This window comes from Eretmochelys imbricata, chromosome 9 (genome assembly GCF_965152235.1).
Source record: "Eretmochelys imbricata isolate rEreImb1 chromosome 9, rEreImb1.hap1, whole genome shotgun sequence".
Lineage (NCBI taxonomy): Eukaryota > Metazoa > Chordata > Testudines > Cheloniidae > Eretmochelys > Eretmochelys imbricata.
The window spans coordinates 47,131,951-47,151,434 of NC_135580.1; the positions used below are offsets into that span (position 1 = coordinate 47,131,951).

At 39.0% G+C, this 19,484-nt stretch overlaps 1 protein-coding gene across 11 annotated transcripts in view; it reads left to right on the forward strand.

The window, feature by feature from the left end:
• The window catches only part of WDR33 (WD repeat domain 33), a 104,134-nt gene that overhangs the window by 33,533 nt on the left and 51,117 nt on the right, over positions 1-19,484 (forward strand). For 10 of the 11 annotated variants that reach the window (XM_077825494.1, XM_077825501.1, XM_077825504.1 and 7 more), the window contains 5 exons: positions 3,994-4,062; positions 4,553-4,657; positions 5,418-5,513; positions 6,021-6,172; positions 7,991-8,088. In XM_077825494.1, coding sequence (XP_077681620.1) covers positions 3,994-4,062; positions 4,553-4,657; positions 5,418-5,513; positions 6,021-6,172; positions 7,991-8,088 — 520 coding nt within the window. Of the gene's footprint in view, positions 1-3,993; positions 4,063-4,552; positions 4,658-5,417; positions 5,514-6,020; positions 6,173-7,990; positions 8,089-15,562; positions 16,853-19,484 lie in introns of those variants that run through there. The other variant, XM_077825505.1, reaches the window with a different exon arrangement.

Genomic DNA, 19,484 nt, shown 5'->3' on the forward strand with positions numbered 1-19,484 from the left:
GCACAGCACACAACGGCTGTCAGAAACGGTGCTTTGAAAGGGGAGGGGTGCATGTCTCCAGGGAAGCTGAGTTCAAAGCAATGAGCAGAGCGGTCACTTGAGGCATTATGGGACAACTCTGGAGGCCATTTACAGTGCAGAAAGCAGTCAAGTTTCTACACTGGCAGTAGAGCACTGGAGCCTCTGTGCAAATAGCCTTCCGACTCTTTTTTTTTTTTTTTTTTGCATCGCTGCAACTGAGGAGTTTTTGTGCACAGAGTGGCTTGGCAGTGTGTACACATCTGCAGTTTGAGCGCAAAAAGCTGCTTTACTGCGCAGAAACTTGCCAGTGTAGACACGCCCTTGGTCTCTTAAGTTTCTTTATAAATGTGTTTTTTTTCCAGGGTGAGACCTTGTGTGCCATGTTCAAGTATTAATTCGGAGGAAATATGTTATGAGAAAAATGTGAATCCCCAAATATATAATGGGAATGCTGGCAGAACCTCAACTGCCAAATTGTAAAGACAGCATTATAATGAATTGTATGCGTCCATTCCATTGTAGCCAACCCACAGTTGTAATAGTTTGACAACAAAAAGGAAATAGATGCGGCTGCTAGTAATTTCAAGATATGCTAAGGTGTAATATTTAAAATATCTAAGAATGAACAAATGAGTTTATTGCAGTGTTCTAGTGGGCTGCTTTTGAAAGCTCACATAATTAATAAGAACTGACTCTGAGGTAAACAGAAAATCATCGCATTGGTAGTCCAGTATCACTTTTTACTTCTGGGAAATTAAGGATTTTTTTTACCTGAAACTTTGCACACACTTGTGTTTAGTTCAAATTTGTATTTAAGTATTTTTTTAAAATCGTCTTAGAGGTAACTGTGGCACTGTATACACAACAGAGCTTATACTGGCATAACGGTTTCATATAGATGCAGCATACACCAATATAAGGAATTTTTCTGCTGGTATAGGAAACCACCTCCCAAAATGATGTTAGCTATGCTGACAGAAGCCATCATTTGTCAGCATAGCTGCATCTATGCTAGGAGTTTTGTCAGCATAGCTGTATAAGTAGGGCTTGTGTGTTTTTCACACCCCTTGCTTATATAGCAATGTTGGTACATGTTTTAAAATGTACAAGTATATATGTTGAAAAACAGGTTCCTGTGCCCACCTAGTGACATTTAGAGCCAGTTTGAGCCTGGAACCTTAACTTTTGATGGCATGGGATTCAAAACCGATCTCCATATTTAACTGATCTGATATTTTAACTGATGTGGCATGGGCTTTCATGTTTTTATCACATCATAGTCACCCAGTCAGGAAATTACATGCCAAAAATATTTATCTAAAATTCTAGCTTAAACTTTGATTCACAGTCAAAACTTGATTGATCCCACCATATCAAGTTAAAGTAGGGTGCTAGTCTTAAATTTGCCAACCTGTGAATCCTGTCATGTCTAATAATTGAAGACTGTTATGATTGGCAATATAGAATACCATATATACTGGAAGTGAATTTTATTGTCTTTTGGCCTTTCAAACCCCATCCCTTTGACTACACTGTCTGCTCTTGGTGCTCTGACCACAGAAATGTCCTTTCTATGCAAGTACTACTGGATGGAACTCGCTTTACTTTAGAGACCATCAACACATCTCTCATATTAGGTAGAGGGGTCACTGCAGAGCCAAAACTCTTAAAGAGGCTGAGCAGGAGTATACATTTCTTTCTGGGCTAGAAACCAAGAGACCAGGCTTATGTGTCTCTTGTAGTAATGCAGAACATCATTAAACACAGGACCGCTGCCTTCCTAATATTTTTAAGTAAAACATTTACTTTCAGTGAATAAATACATGAAATTCAATGGGCCCCTGTCAAGGTTCCTTCCCCACTCTGAACTCTAGGGTACAGATGTGGGGACCTGCATGAAAGACCCCCCCCCAAGCTTATTCTTACCAGCTTACGTTAAAAACTTCCCCAAGGTACAAACCTTGCCTTGTCCTTGAACCCTATGTTGCCACCAGCAAGCATGTTAAACAAAGAACAGGGAAAGAGCCCACTTGGAGACGTCTTCCCCCAAAATATCCCCCCAAGCCCTACACCCCCTTTCCTGGGGAAGGCTTGATAGGAATCCTCACCAATTTGTACAGGTGAACACAGACCCAAACCCTTGGATCTTAAGAACAATGAAAAATCAATCAGGTTCTTAAAAGAAGAATTTTAATTAAAGAAAAGGTAAAAGAATCACCTCGGTAAAATCAGGATGGTAAATACCTTACAGGGTAATCAGATTCAAAACATAGAGAATCCCTCTAGGTAACGGAGGAGAAGGACCTTGGAGTATTGGTTGATCATAGGATGACTGTGAGCCGTCATGAATGTGACGATGAATGTGATATGGCTGTGAAAAAAGCTAATGCGGTCTTGGGATGCATCAGGAGAGGTATTTCTAGTAGGGATAAGGAGGTTTTAGTACTGTTATACAAGGCACTGGTGAGACCTCACCTGGAATACCGTGTACTGTTCTGATCTCCTATGTTTAAGAAGGATGAATTCAAACTGGAACAGGTACAGAGAAGGGCTACTAGGATGATCCGAGGAATGGAAAACTTGTCTTATGAAAGGAGACTCAAGGAGCGTGGCTTGTTTAGCCTAACTAAAAGAAGGTTGAGGGGGAGATATGATTGCTCTCTATAAATATATCAGAGGGATAAATACCGGAGAGGGAGAGGAATTATTTAAGCTCAGTACCAATGTGGACACAAGAACAAATGGATATAAACCGGCCACCAGGAAGTTTAGACTTGAAATTAGACGAAGGTTTCTAACCATCAGAGGAGTGAAGTTTTGGAATAGCCTTCCAAGGGAAGCAGTGGGGGCAAAAGATCTATCTGGCTTTAAGATTAAACTCTAAGTTTATGGAGGAGATGGTATGATAATTAAATATTCATGGTAAATAGGCCCAATGGCCTGTGATGGGATATTAGATGGGGTGGGATCTGAGTTACCCAGGAAAGAATTTTCTGTAGTGTCTGGCTGATGAATCTTGCCCATATGCTCAGAATTTAGCTGATCGCCATATTTGTAGTCAGGAAGGAATTTTCCTCCAGGGCAGATTGGAAGAGGCCCTGGAGGTTTTTCGCCTTCCTCTGTAGCATGGGGCACGGGTCACTTGCTGGAGGATTCTCTGCTCCTTGAAGTCTTTAAACCACGATTTGAGGACTTCAGTAGCTCAGACATAGGTGAGAGGTTTTTCGCAGGAGTGGTGGGTGAAATTCTGTGGCCTGCGTTGTGCAGGAGGTCGGACTAGATGGTCATATAATGGTCCCTTCTGACCTAAATATCTATGAATCTAAGCAAAACCTTAAGTTACAAAAAGACACAAAAACAGGAATATACATTCCATCCAGCACAGCTATTTTACCAGCCATTAAACAAAAGGAAATCTAATGCATTTCTAGCTAGATTACTTACTAATAGAAGTTCTGAGACTGCATTCCTGATCTGTTCCCGCCAAAAGCATCACACAGACAGACACCCTTTGTTTCCCCCCCTCCAGCTTTGAAAGCATCTTGTCTCCTCATTGGTCATTTTGGTTAGGTGCCAACAAGGTTATCTTAGCTTCTTAACCCTTTACAGGTGAAAGGGTTCTGCCTCTGGCCAGGAGGGATTTTATAGCACTGTATATAGAAAGGTGGTTACCCTTCCCTTTACTTTTATGACCGCCCCAATCACACTTTTGGACACTGTTGTGTTATAAATTAATCCATTCTTTTGACTTTACATGTTTCTTATAATCTACCTCTATCCTCCTTCATCTTATGTAATGTAAAATGTACTAGTTTCCTGAAGCCCAAAATTTTGTACTGGATTTGTTCTGAAACTTACGCAGTGAATAATGAAACTTCCAAACATGCAATCTGTATAATTTTTCCTACTTTTTGTTCAATAACACTGGAATACAGCAATAATAATAACCAGGAGCTATTTTCTTCTTTCCAGAATAGAGTATGGCAGAGAGACCAGCGAGATATGCGGGCAATCCAGCCTGATGCAGGATATTATAATGATGTAAGTACAAATCTTTATATATGCTTCTGAAGCTCTTATTGTAGACACTAAAACTCTTCTACCTGAAAAGTAAGACTCTGCCTCTGTATACCAAAGTTCTCTATTTGCCCTTGAGAGTTGACTAAGACTTAGAGGGCATCTTCATGCTATGTTCCCCTGCACTAACGGACCCTTTTTGTCCCAAGAAGAGAGCCTGAATGTTAATGGACTCTTTCAGTCCTGTTCTAGTGTAGTGAAATTGCTAAAGTTCAGATGTTGAAAGGTTAGTTGCATTTGAGATGATATATGTGTGTGTGTTCGTTCCTGAGATGGTGAAAATAGTATCCGCCGATCTCAAACTGTCAACATATTTAATTGATTCATTCCTACAATCAAACGCTTGTTTTTCCAGAAATGAACCTTCTGAGCCTCTACTTTTTTTGTTTCTTTCCCAAGATGCAGTTTGAAACATTGTTGCTAAAATTCTTTTCTTTTCTTTCCTCACTTACAGCTGGTCCCTCCTATAGGAATGCTGAATAACCCTATGAATGCTGTAACAACAAAATTTGTTAGGACATCTACCAATAAAGTAAAATGTCCGGTGTTTGTTGTCAGGGTGAGTATTACGTCTATTATTATGGGCTAGAAGATTTGTTCCCAGGCTTGATTAGTTAACAGAGAAATATTTGTCTCTAATAAAATTAGAATGGCAAGATAATACAACTAGAAATGTTTCTAAGTAAAACCATCATGCAGGATTCCAGGTCTTGGGTGCCCCAAGGCTTTTTCAAAATCTGGATGGACATGTCTCACCTTTTTCACAGAGGATCCTAGGAATGATTCTGGGACAATTAATCAATTTATTCATTGTTTGGTTTGTATGTATTTCACCTTCAGTCTAATTTTCTCAGAACTTTTTTTGTGCCAATGTGTCTCAACACTGTCTTGAGGGAACCAACCCAAACGAAGAGAGTAGTTCAGTCACCATGCACGTTCAATCCTTGCAATCTACTAGCCTGCCTGCAAGGGTGGCAGGATTCTAGTAGTAGTGGCATGTTTGATGAAGACACCTGTTCACTAGAATTAAATTGAAGCCATCAAACTCATTTCACATAGGTGACTGGACAGCCACCTTCTGATAACTCTTGGTCACTAATGTTTTGGGCTGGATTTGAACTGGTGAGCTAGAGATGAAAAGCCCTTTATCCTATATCTGATTTCCACCCCCCTCCTTCCTACCTTCCAGTATAGAGTCACTTTATAAATCCAAATGCTTTAGAATCTCATGCAGGGATTTCTATTTTAACAATGCTGAAGGATACAGGAGAGGTGGCTGGGCACTGCCTACACAGTATAATTCAGTTTTTCTCTTGCAGTGGACTCCTGAAGGGAGGCGCTTGGTCACTGGGGCTTCTAGTGGAGAGTTCACCTTGTGGAATGGATTGACTTTCAATTTTGAAACAATATTACAGGTAACTACATCCAGCAAGCTGTCTTCATCTTTCTCAGAGATTGTAAAGAATATTGTAGTCATGCATCTCCACATGCTAATCATGGGCAAGTGGACTGAGTTCAGCCCTGAGAACTAGGGAATACCTGAGTACTTATCCTGCACAGTCCCCGACTCCTGTTGTGATCTTGGGCAATTTGTTTAATGGTTTCAGCTGCATCTCCCTGTCTGAATTATAGAGATAATATTTCTGACTTGTTTTCAAGGGAATATGATGAGGATTTATTATGTTTTAGGTATTGGAGACAAAGTGCAAGTATTTAGCTCTGCACAAGTAAATTTTGCACTGCACTGTGCAAGATACATAAAATAGTCTCTCCCTGAGGAGCTTGCAGATCTAAATACTCTCCATTTCTTTTATTCCCTTGTCATAAATGTTAAATGTACATGTTCTCACTGACTTTTGCGTTCATGTGGGTTAGGTAACATTTGAACGTATTTGTTAGAAGTTTTATTTTTGACTCCTCAGGCTCACGACAGCCCTGTAAGGGCCATGACTTGGTCGCACAATGATATGTGGATGCTGACAGCAGACCACGGGGGATATGTGAAATACTGGCAGTCCAACATGAACAACGTCAAGATGTTCCAGGCACATAAGGAGGCGATTAGAGAGGCCAGGTTTATACACAATATACCATTTTCTGTAGTACCTATTTCCATAATTAGACTGTTCTCTGAGTGTATTGTGGGTGCAGAGATGCATGGGTTCTGTCAGATTCTGGGAAACTTCATGCACCAAGTAAACACAGTATTTTCTTTTGTTACCACATTCTCACCGTTTTGCTGGCTACTTTCTGAAATAGTATTGTCCCAGTATCTGCCTCTGCAATATGTTAGAGATGTATTTTTCTGCCGCATTTTGCACTGGTATTCTTTTCATTTATATATGGTGACGATGTGTATCAGTTATTCCTTTTTATACGGACTGTGTAAGACAACAATTTCATTCCAAATAAAGAATTCAGTCTTTAATAATCTAACTGAATAAAATATAAAACCTTCAGAAACAAAACACCTGCATAGTTCTCACAAAATAATAATAATAATAAAAAAAGCTAAATAAAGTGAAGAACTGCTTGGCTTGGTGAGGCCAAGGTTTCCACTAATACTGAAGACCCACACAGATTGCCACATCCAGAAGTCTAATGTTAACATTGAATGGGTTCTTAAGCTTTGAAGCTGTAAGCAGACCATTGAAAAGAAGATTGTAGGACATTTTCCTGATTCAGTGTTGATGCCTCAGTTGTGCAAATGTATATTTTATATAAAAATGGAGTTTTAAGTGATATTTTCTCAGTAAGTTGTATATGAAAGATGTTTCTAAAGTAAATATGGATGAATCTTTTAGTAAGGTGTGTAAAGAGAAGAAATGTTTAAAGTAAACCTGAAGAGGAGCTGCAGACCCAAAATAAATCTAAAGCAGTGTTTTTTCAGATTGGGGTGCTGCCCCTTGGTGATAAGAGGTTCACTGCCACAGAAACACTTTCTATTGAGGTCACCGCTTTCCCCTCTGATAAGATTCAGGATTTCTTGACAGAGTTTGATTTACAAGACATGCGTACATTGGATGCAGTTATTGGTTTAGTGTATCATGTCCATACACTGAATTTCTCCAACAGTAGGCCCCTTCCCGATCATAAAGATCCAGGATTTCAAGGGGATTGCTGTTGAATTAACTGAACAGAGACTCTTCCTTGGTCTTTTGCTGCACTGGAAAGGAAGTGGCTGCCTGTCAGTTGCTGGAGATGGTCTGACCTTAATCACATGGCTAAATAACCCCACACTTTTTCCCAGTGGCTTTCATCTAGCAATATTGATAAATTTGGAAGCATCTTCCATGGCTGAAGAATTCTAACTTCTTTTCACAGAAGGGAAAAACTTCCCTCTGTTCCTTTTCATATGTGTGGAATGTGTTTTATATAAGAATTTTTCAGCAACCAGTCCAATTGCTAGTAGCAGTAGCCTCTTCCTATTCCCCACCTTCCCTTAATTTTGCTTGTCTTGCTGCAAGGCACCTGTGGCTGAAGAGGAAATTTACTCTTAGTGCTCTCCCTCCATACTTCTGCAGTGTCGCTTTACCACAACAGTGTGAAAGTCTAGGGCTGCAGCTGCTATTAAGTCAGTTTCATGTTGCTGCTGGTCTCACAGAGAAGGTGCTGCTGTGTACAGTCATAGGTAGGATAGTGCTAAATATAAATTCTGGATTTTCCCACTTGACTGGGGATTGAAAAGCAGAAGTAAATCCTAAACTTAAATTCAAAGTCTTCTGATGGAAATGTGTCAAATGGCAGACACTATGTTTAATTAGTGGCTCTTATGTTAAAATGCCTCTTTCAATGTATTACACCTTACAGTTTAATTTTGCCCTGTCTGAGAAGCATAGATATTCTGTTAAATGCTGACTTCTTTCCCCTGCTGTGTGTCTTCATGTAACAGTTTCTCACCCACGGATAATAAATTTGCTACATGCTCTGACGACGGCACTGTTAGAATCTGGGACTTTCTACGTTGCCATGAGGAGAGAATTCTTCGAGGTATGTGTGCAAATAGTACTGATTGGGATATTTCAAGAGGGGGAAAACCTTTTTGTAATTAAGTGTTCACAATACAGAAATAACAGCTTGTCTCCATTTTTCGTATGACATCCCTACCTTAAATCCTCCAAACAGATAATACCTCCAGGAAAACAGATATTTCAGTTGGCCACTGTTTCTGATATCTCCCAGTGTCCAGACAGCTTTTCAGATTTACATTACCCATGTTTACTGCCTGTTTAAACTCTTTAGATTTTGGAGCTGGATATAAAGATGCTTTCCTAATCCTGCTGTTGGCAGAAGCAGCTGTTAGGAAGGCAAATATATTCCCAATTTTTCATCGGTGCTTAGTAACTGTGACAACATTTGCTCCACTGTACACACATTGTGATGGAGAATGTGATGTTTTTCAGGGACGTAATTTTGAAAACACTCATTTGACTCTAATTTATTCTAAGGCAAGTCAGTTACTATTTAGCTGTGTGGAACATAACATTTAGGTGAACAAAAAACGCTAAGTTTTGATCACACCACACACTGCACATATTAAATGTCTTGGCTTCTCAGTTCAGTAGTAGTGTCTATGAGAGGACACTTCTGAATCTTTTCCACTAGATAGAGTTCAGGAGCTTTCTACCTTTTTTCTGCAACCTTGTTTAGTAGCAATAGCCTATATAAACTATTCCTTTCTTTCTGAAGATGCCACTTAATTTTCCGAGTTCATCTGCTAATGTTCATATATTGGACCAGTACGATATAGTAGATGTAACAGGATGAAATATCATTAAGGGCTGTATTAACACTGCTGTCATGTCACGAGATATGTTGGCATGCAGACAGTCTGCAAGGAAGATGACTTTAACAAAACACTGGACCTCTTGGCCTAGGTGCCTGAACTCATTTGACATTTGCCAATGCAGAGGTTTTAAAAGCCTGGTATATCACGCTTGGACTTGCACCATTTTTACAAAAGAGAATATTCCCTGCTTCTCTTGGACTCTCTATTCTGATTTTTACTGTTATATTCTCCCTTTGAACCTTACTACTGTTGAAGCCTAGCATTTTGATATAGCCTTGCTTTCATGATTTTTCTATCAGAAACATCACTACAGGAGTTTCTGTTCCTTTCAGGAGTTGACAAACGGATTTCTAGGGCATATTGTTGGTATTACTGTTATCCCTAGAGGCACCAATCATGTTGGGGATCATTGTGCTGTCTGCTGTACAAAGGATCAAATTCTGTGCTGATGTATATTCCATGCAATCACATTAACTATTCGGTTGGATTGTATAAGAGAGGAGTGATTGCATCAGTGCAGAGTTCAGTCCACTGTGTAGGTCTTGCATTAACTTCATTACTCTTTCCTTATCTATGTTCTTCTGCATGGAGGTCTCTTAGGCCAAGGGAACAAATTACTTAAGAATTTCAGGCCAGTATATAATGATACTTGTACTGTATTTCCTTCTGTTTCATTTTCTCAAAGATTGGGATTGTGTATACATTCTATGTATAGTTTCATTTTTAAATATACTATAAAATTGTCAGTGTGAAATCCATCATATTTATATATAGCAAAATAGTTCTATAAAGAGAATAGGGCTTGTACCGTCACTGTACATATAGTGTATGTACAATACACCCCTTTTTTACTGACTTTATGTAAATCAGCAGTATTGCCAGATCTTCACCACCTGACATAATAGAGCAAATGGATTTTTTTGAGAACCTTTACTTTCGCTTGCGGAACAAAACCTTTCTAAAGGTGGTGGAAAATACGATCTCTTCATTCAGGAGTGCAAGCTGGATTTTTTGGTGCCCTGTGCTGTAAAACTGATTAAAGGAACTCAATGAGAGTCTGTTACATGTCCTCAGTAGAGAGAGATGTAATATGGGCTTTCTTGCTCCAAACTTTCCTTTATCTTCTGCCCACATATTGAAGTTTTAAAGTATTATTTAGAATGATTGCCTGGAAAATTGTCAATGAAGTACAGATTTTAGAACATACACATCCCCCTACCATGATGGTTGTCTTAAAAGTTTTGTATTTACTTAAAGGTTTTCAGCAAGTAAAGTTGCAGTGGGCTGTATGCAAATTAGAATCCTAAAAGGATTTCATTACGACTAACTGATATCAACACACCTCTCACACTTTTTGACCTGTCCAGTTATGTCTGTGTATATACTATTTGATCAAGAATAATGATATACTTCCTGTTCTCTCACAAACCATTCTTCAAGTACTCTGGTTAATACTCATGCCACTGAAGTTCAGCACAATTAAGGGAATGCTCTGATGTAGTTTAGGCCAAAAATTTTGTTCTTAAAATTTTACACTATCCTCCAGCTTTTGAATATCTGTTTATAAAAAATAGAAGACTCCCAACACTTCATTGTCAGAGTGTACATAAAAAATCCATTCTCTGAGACCTCAAATGTCAATAACAAGTTCTTCCTGCTTTTCTGCCGCAGCAAGCTAATCAAACTATTTCAAAACCAGCCTGAGGATCTTGCACAATACACTACCATGATGCTGTAGCTCGTTTCTAGTTTGCTTCTAGATTAGCAGGTACAGAGAGTGCAGCAAAATCAGGCTCATCTTTGGTATAAGATGTTGATACTCCATTGACTTAATGCTTTTGCTTACTGTAGAAGTGGCCAAGTTTGTTTATCTCCATTAGGGGAGGAAATGCTTGATGTTGCTCTTTGGGACTAATTCTAGCCAGGTTGGGAGTGGTGCTGGTGGACTGACCTTCAGTTGCGGTAGGGGAGGAGAGAAAGAGGTGAGGAGACGGGGGTTTGAGGAATTCTAGAGAAAGATGTTGTCATCACTGAAGGTAGTCAAAGAATCATTATTATTTTGGTTTTATTAGGAACATGGGGGGCAATTAGCATTTGCCAAATGGAATAACACAGATATAGAAGTTAGGGTGACCTGTTTGTGCCTTATTTTGCTTTAAGTTGTAAAAAGGACTGAATTAAAAGAAAAAAGCCTGACTCAATCCTTTTAGCCTCTCAGTTGCTCAGCTTTCATTCTTTTGATGCCATTGTCGTGCCATTTTTTCAATTATTGTAGTCTTTCAGGGCAGACGAGACAACTTATTTTTTAACATTCGAAACTCATTTGGTTTCTAAAAAAAGTTTCAAGCTTATATTCTAATCTACATCATAAAGAAGTAAAAAGGACAAAAGCGCTTTTTGCTTTGTAGGTCACTGATAAGAAGGAGACTTTCACATAGGAAAACTTGAAATAAGAACAGTGGTACAAACAGCATTTCATCTCAGTAATAGTTGTTACAAATTTGTCAATACGAAAACATGACAGGATCAAGTAGGAAGTTAAAATAGACTGGATTGGAGTCAAGCCCTTGTTTATACATAAACAGCTTTATGCAGTTTTTGATAATTATCAAGTGAGGAAAGAAAATTGTATGGAAAGTCTTGCATGAGTCTTTTTTTAGGCCTTTCTAAAGGCATTTCTGTTAGGGCAGGTGACACAAAAATAAGTCTTTGGTTTAAAGGTTTTGTTATAAGACTCACAAATCAAGGATTTGTGCTTGTAACACCTCTTTTCTCTGTGGCAGCTTACATGTTCACATTTTTGTAGGAACACTTGTTCCATCTGAAATGGGTGTGCAAAAATTATATGTAATCAACTTCTGGTGTCATTTTATTTTCTAGGAGACTAAGGTTGCTAGCCATTGACTTTACTGAGAGGTCTTGAATCCCAGGATGTTGGGCTCAAGCTAATGGGGCAAGGAAGGTCTTTAAATCCCATTTGTAGTAAACATGCCATTCTAAATTGCACATAACAGTATGAACAGAAATCATAGGTTAGGATACACCATTTTTCTTAAATATACTAGTTATAATATAATGGTCTACCTGAAATAGAGAGCCTTTGTATATAACACAATTGATAGTAATATTAAATTTCATATTGGGCCAAATTTTCTTCCTTTTTCTACCAATTGAAATCAGTGGGATTGTGCTTGTGTACTTTAGAGAGATTTGCCCCATTGTATCTAGTAAACAAAATACATACAGTTATTAGTTATGTAATATAACAGGAAGAGATTAAGTTGCAAACATTAGAAAGAGCTTAAGTCCAGCTCTGTTACTAAATATGTTGGCCAGTTAAATTACTGGTCTTTGATACAAAGAAGACTCGGAATATTCTGGATGGCTATTGCTGGGCTTTGCACTTACATTGCCAGAACATAGTATAGTATTGCAAATAATGAATACAAGCAGTAGCTTTGAGTACTTTCGTCAACTTCTTATTCTAGTTCTCTTTAAGCAAGATTATACAGTTACAGGGACTCTTGAGAAAGATGCCTAAAATGCAATTGACCTAAAACCTATCAGGAATGCTTAAAGACTGCTTCAGAATTGTGCACTGGGGGATGCAGTCATTTATTTTGAACGCTAGTCTTTTTACCCTTAAAGCCACAAGCAGACAAGAAAAATAAAGCTTTTCCACTGGTCTAAAGCTTTCAGAGCTATAATCCATATCCAGAATGAAAGGCAATAGATTGAGCACTTTTGCCTTTGTACTATATTAAAAATTGAGCCACCTTGCTGTGTTTGATTCTGGGTTGTGTTCTGCTTGGTTCTCACTACTTTTGATGTAAGTAGTCCCATTAGTGTTGGCCTGAGAAATGTATATATGCACTTCATACGTACTCTGCAAATGTATTCCAAAGCTTATCTTAGTAACAAGGTTCATCAGAATTCACCATCCAACAGAACAGCAATTCTCATTTCAAACTTAGTTTTTTTAAATTTACTTTTAATCATGTTCCCTACACTTAACTCCTTTTTCATATTTAACTTTTTGGTAGCAGTTGCAATGCAGTACTGTAATGTGTAGAAAATATCCAGCTCCTCCTAAAGTTGCAAATCTGTCAGGCACCCTTCCTGAAATGAGAGTGAGAGTCATGAAAAAGCATTGTAATAAGATGAACTTTACAAACATTCAAGAGCATTGTGTACATAGCAGAAATGCAGACTTACTATGTTGTGCTTTCCTAATTTTTTTTTTAAAAAAAAGCTTTCATAGTGTTTTGTTATGCCAGGTCTTGGTGAATCTTGTATTCATATCTCCATAAAACTTGCAGTGACAAATTTCTCAAATCCTCGTCTGCTTTCAGAGACTCCTGGTGCACCTAACCTTCTGTGTTAATACTGTCTAATTGTCTTAGAGCAAGAGCTTCTGATTATCATTTTGGGTAAATTTAGTCTCCCATTTCCCCTGAGCGTGCAGAAGGCCAGTTATGTAGAGATTGATAGGGAAAGTTGAAAAGGGGATGGGTATTCTTGGATTTCTCTCCTATATCCATCTACGAAATAGAATGATAAATTCAATTTTTCTCCCTGCCAAGGCAAGGTATTAGCCAAAGGCTTTTTCATATAGTAAATGATTATAAGCCACCATAGTTTCTTTTAAACTCTGTTCTAGTATGATTATTCAGAGTTTATAAACTATTGCACTGAGTTCCAGTACACACACATGCCAATGGTTTCTTCCAATTATATAAATTACTATAAGGAAATGCCCTTTGCTCATATCTTTAATGCCTTTGCTTTGACTGGGAGAGAAGTTGAATTTCCCAGTCGAGCATAAGAAAGTAATCCGGGAGTTCCCATCCCGTACCAAAAAAACATTGGCACGTGTGTGTACTGGAACTCAGTGCAATAGTGATAAAATTTAGTAATGTTTTCATATGCTCACAAGTTTGGAAACAGTAAGGGGCTGGGTGTGCTGCCCTTTTGTTGCATAACACCTCATTCCATAAGTAGTCCTACTGAAACAACTCTGAAGAACTCAGCTTTTTCCAGTCAATATATTCTGCTTCTGGATCTGCTTTGGGTTGTAAAATCTCTTGAAGCTTAATTCTAAGTTTTTGATCCTTTTTAGTTTAATTTCTGAAAGACTTTCATTTATGTGGTTGGGTTTATTTCCCCGACAGGGCAGCAGCATTCCTTATTGGCTTTTGGAGGAAATGCAGTCTAGATATTGAGATGGGGTTGGGAACAATGATTCTTGGGTTTTGTTCCCAGTTCTACACTGACTTGCTATATAGCTTTGGACAAACCTCCTAACATCTGTGTGCTTCTGTTTACTCCTCTGTGATTCTGCTACATAATAAAAGTACTTATCTGTCTTAGGAGTGTTGGAAAATCCACAGCCCTGAGTGACCTAGTTATATCAACCTAACCCCCGGTGTAGACAGTGCTATGTTAACGGGCGGGCTTCTCCCATCAACATAACTAATGCCTCTTGGGGCAGTGGGATATCTACGCTGATGGAAACTCTCCTATTGGCATAGGTAGTGTCTTCACTAAGCGCACAGTATGCCCTTTTTTGGAATTTGGACAAACTTAATTGGTGGTTCAACTCCTACAGTTAAATGGAAATTTTGAACTGGGAAGCGGAGCCATGGCTCTGGGAGGTGGGGATGGGGTAAGGGAGCTGAGACTGGGGCCATAGCTAGAGGCCAAGTGCAGGGGCAGTAGCCAGGGTCCCAGACATGGGACAGCAGCTGGGGCCAGGAGCAGAGCTGGGTGATGCTCCCTCTCCACCTCCCATGGGAGATGGCCTAGGCCCCAGCTGTGCCCTCCCTGAATGTTCTTTGCACCCCCCCTACTGAGGTGCACCCCGCAGTTTGAGGACCTCTGCTCTAGAGTGCAGGTGTTCTTGTGCGGCTGTTTGTTTACAGCCTCAGCTGGTTTTGGTACTGAGCTAGGATCTTGAAGTTCTGGAGGCTTTACTGGCTTGCTCTATAAAAATATATTTCCACTGCTCTTGTGACCCATCTTTGTAGCATTTTGGTTCAGAAGGTAAGCCAGAGAACACTCCTGTAGTTTTAATAAAATAATCAGTCCAGCCCTGTTGAATTGCTAGCCAATACAAATATTCTGCTAATTATCACAAAAATAAGGATCAACTTAGAATCATAGAACCATAGGGTTAGAAGAGGACTGCAAGGGTCATCTAGACTACCTCTCTGCCAAGATGCAGGATTTGTTTTGTCTAAACCATCCAAGACAGATGTCTGTATGGCCTCTTTTTGAAAACCTCCAGTGAAGGAGCTTCTAAACTTAAATTATATTTTAGGGAGACTGATTTGATTTTAAAACGATACATTCCGACTCTTGCTCACAGTGTCTCCTCTCAGCACCCAGTTCACCTACCAATACAGAACAAGATTCTCTTAGTTCTTAAATGCTTTTGTTTTGTTTTTTTAATTGCTCATTTTTGTAGAAACTACTGTGTAAGCTACCCCAAAGTCTTATATTTTTTTCCTTTCAAAAATATTTTTATTTGAAACAGTCCTTTAATCCTCTTTCAGCAACACACAAGAGGGAAACACAGTGAGGGGACTGGAAAGTATGTTACCCTATATCCTGTATGTAAATTCTGCTCCCAAATACTGATAGCTGTTGTGATAATGATGTGGCTTTTGCTTCCAGATTACTATTCCAGCTGAAGATCAAATTCATCATTCCAACAGATTTTCAGGAATGAGTTTGTTTTTAATCTTACACCTTTTGGAAACTTTCTATATAATTCAATTTTAAAGTGTCTGGAATTTCTTTGGAGGATTGACCTAGTTCCGGGGGAGTCTTCTCTGGAAACATTCTATAAACATTTTCTCTAGAATTGCTCTGTTTCTATAGACACTGTTCAGATGGCTGCTATATAGATTTTCACAGGCTCAGGGATTGACAATGGTAGATTATGTAGTACAGGAACTGAATAGCTGAAAAGCCTTCAATTCTATCATTCCATGTATCCTTATTATGCTGCACTATGTAAAATTTAAATAGTATCTACTTTAAGTTTATTTACACTTAGTTTAAAAACAAACAAAAAACCCACACAAAAGTATTATCCAATTGTCATTTAAGCTATATAATGATGGGCTTGCCCAGTGTTCCAGCAGATGTTTAATGCACAACTCATTGGAGCATAGTTACAGAAGAGCCTGATTCTTCGATCTTGGACTAGGAATTCTGTGGCATCTGCATGCTCTTGCTTTGTGGATGGAGAAAGTCCCTGCATTGCTCTGCAGAAATCTTTCCCAGAGCATTTCTAAATATGGGGGTGTTTGAAAATGAGAGGGAACTTCATGCAACCCTCTTTGCCTAGCAGACATCCTTTCAATCCTGTGCTGGGCCAAAGTGTTGATCTTTAGGCCAAATGTGGCTTACATTTGGATCTAGGATTGCCAGTTTTGGTTGGACGTATTCCTGGAGGTTTCATCACATGACCATCTTTAATTAAAGATTAATCTTTAATTCCTGGGGAGTTGGCAACCCTAATTGGATCTGTGTACAAAAAAGTTATTACACATGTCACTTAAGTATTATGATTGACCCTGTTTGGAAGACATGGCTATCCTTTTTAATAAATGTTGTTTTAATTATTCAGCATTAGTTTGGTAATTCATAGGAGGGAAAGTACTTTTTTATTTTAAAATTTAAGAACTAAAATACCCACAGTCTTTCAGTATGAAAACTATATGCTGTAATTGTTCTTGTTGAATTTATAATATATATTCACTTTTGGATCTTTAGCTTCTGTGTGATACATCCAGGCTACTTTATAGCATAAAATATTCATAAGCAGTTTGTTCCTTTTTGATAAGTACAAGAACCTCCAGGAACCCTTTCCCCCCCACCCCCAGTAGTATAAAGATACTACTGATGATGACATGATCCCCAATCCTGTTGGGAAAAGTAGGTGAATAAATATAGCTTTTGGTATAAATTAACTATAAAAATCACATGAAGGTTACATATTTAAACAGGGTTAGAAATGGAAAGTTAAGATTCTCATGGTAACATTTAAAATTTACCCACACAGTATTCTGCAGAGGTGTTTAAATAATATTTGTATATATTTCTTCAAAAATGCCAACTTTAAAGGAATTCTACTTTTGGCTCTTGTGTTTCCAGCATGAGACAGGCTGGGAATTTGAGCTCTATGATTTTTATCCTTCTGAGTCGCTGATAACTGAGCAAATATCCATTTTCACCCCCGCCCCACCCTCTAACTTGCTGAAGAATTGGGGTTGACTCAGGTCCTTCTAGAACTTTCCTTATTAGATTTTTCTTGACGTAGGTCCGCTAAAGAGCTCTTTGTCAGAGCTATGCATCAGATCACCATTCATGCTCCATCTCTGCAGATTTTGCTTGGTTTGAACAGAAGTGTATCCTCAGCCCCAATAAAATTTAATATTTAAAAAAAATTGTTTGTGGTGTTTGGTCTAGTTGGCCCTGTCACACTGGTTCCATGGTATTTGTTTCCTGCCTTTTGTTTGGACTGTCAATTTGGTAATCATATGTTTATGTGCTCAGTTGAACCAGTTTTTAATGGCCTATGCACAGTGGTTTTTATTTACATACATTTGATCCTTCATTTTAGCTTTGCAGGACATTCCCCTTTTGAGGTTTGCGCTAAGCTTCTCTGAGGTGCTTTGAATGCTTTAGCAGTTGGAACAGTATGAGTCTTGCTTTTCAAACTTTTAGCATTCCATATCTCATTATGTGACGTGACATATGAATTACTTCATTGACTACTTGGGTCAAAGCTTTCTTCATTGCTGCAGCATTTTATTTTACTTTTATAGCTCTTTCTCTTTCAAGTTTGTTGTAGTCTTTGTCTCAATAGGAAGGAAGGAAGCTCAGCAAATTCGGGAAATGCGCATGTAGCATAAAGTGTCCATCATGGACAGGCATAAGTGCTGCATTGTGTTCTTAGAAGAGCATTATTTCCTGAGTGAGATGCTTGTATGGGCACCTCACCTAGAGCTGTTTGTTAAACAATGGCAGAAACATCTAAAGTGTCTCCTATAAGTGTCCACTAGAGCAGTCCTTGAAGATGGTCCAGAGTGCTTAGGCCTTCACTTTGAGGAGATATCCTAAGGTGAGAAAGAAATGGTACTTAGTGTTGGCCTCTACCATCTATATAGACCCAGCGACTGTTCGGATCCATCAGCCCCACTAACCTGGCTGCTGTGAAGTGGGCTGTGATATTCAACAGCTTGAACTTGCCTCATTGTGTCAGGGTTTAAATATCTTAAGTCATGTTCCTGGTCTCCAACTTCTTGTTGAATGAAGCTACCAGAGTGCCATGTGCAGGAGGTGATAAGTTAAAACCAGCAATCTTTTGACGCACTACTTCACTTCAGGCAGCTTTGCATCAAAGCTTTCACATAGTCCACTTGTGCTCAGTAACAGGAAGTGATCTGGATGACCCTAGATGGCATCAGTGGTTGAATCATTTCAAGTTCAACTGTCTTTGTTCAAAGATACTGGTATTGTCCTTGTCACTTAGGTCAGAGCTTTTGGTGCTGATGGAAGAACCTGAGTGTCTTAATCTATTTTGTACTTGGTGCCAATCTTGATATTTGATGTTGGCATTGAACCTACCCATGCCTGTGGTTTCAATGCAGTCAGTGTCAGTTACTGTGACAGCATTGACTTCTGGATCTCCCCCACCAGTGCACCTCTCAAAGGTTGTGTGGGATCAAGGGGGTTGACATTTTGATGTGCATTAGTTTCCACATATGAGTCTGGAAACTCATCAGACCAAGTGTATTTCTGCAGGAGATAAGTGGCCCTGCCTTAGAGATTCTAGCCTTTTGTTTCAGTTTCTCCAAGGTTTGGCTAACACTACTGGTTTTGATTTCATTCATGTATCTTCAAGGGACAAAGCTGACAAGTACCTGGATCATTCATTCTCTATGAATAGAGGCACTGTGTGCATGAACCCTTTTCTGGATGGGCTGATATAGAAGGTGGGGAAAATGCCTAACAACTTTGCTCTTTCTTGAGCAAAAAAAAGCCTGCACTTTGCTCAAGGACATAGCTAGTTACATCTTCCGCTGCCCAGTAAGAGCGTCTTGATTTAGGTGGCTGTGGCCAGAGGAAATATGCACTTTCCGTTCTGAGCTACTCTATTAATGTTCATTTGGACAGAATTTATGCAGACAGTATTTTATGTTGTGAATAGAGTTGGCTAAAGGATGACAATTCTGGTTTGCGACAGCTTTCAAAGTTCTGACTTTTTTTTCTTTCCAGTGTGAAATGAAACCAAAACCTTACAAATGTTTTTGCAAAATGGTTTTTGGGTTGAAAAGATCATGCTTTCAGTTTAGGTCGGTCTCTATCTTTCTCTCTCTCTCTAAATGGCTGGAGAGCCCACCCTGCATTCCGGAAATCTTCCTGTTAAAAACATTGAAATCTCCCTGAAATGTATGTATGAAACAGCATATTCTTCTTCGAGTGCTTGCACATGTTCATTCCAACTTATGTGTGCGAGCACGCTGAGCACAGCATTAGGAGATATTTCCCCTAGTGGTATCCGTCAGCTCTGGCATCCCCTCGT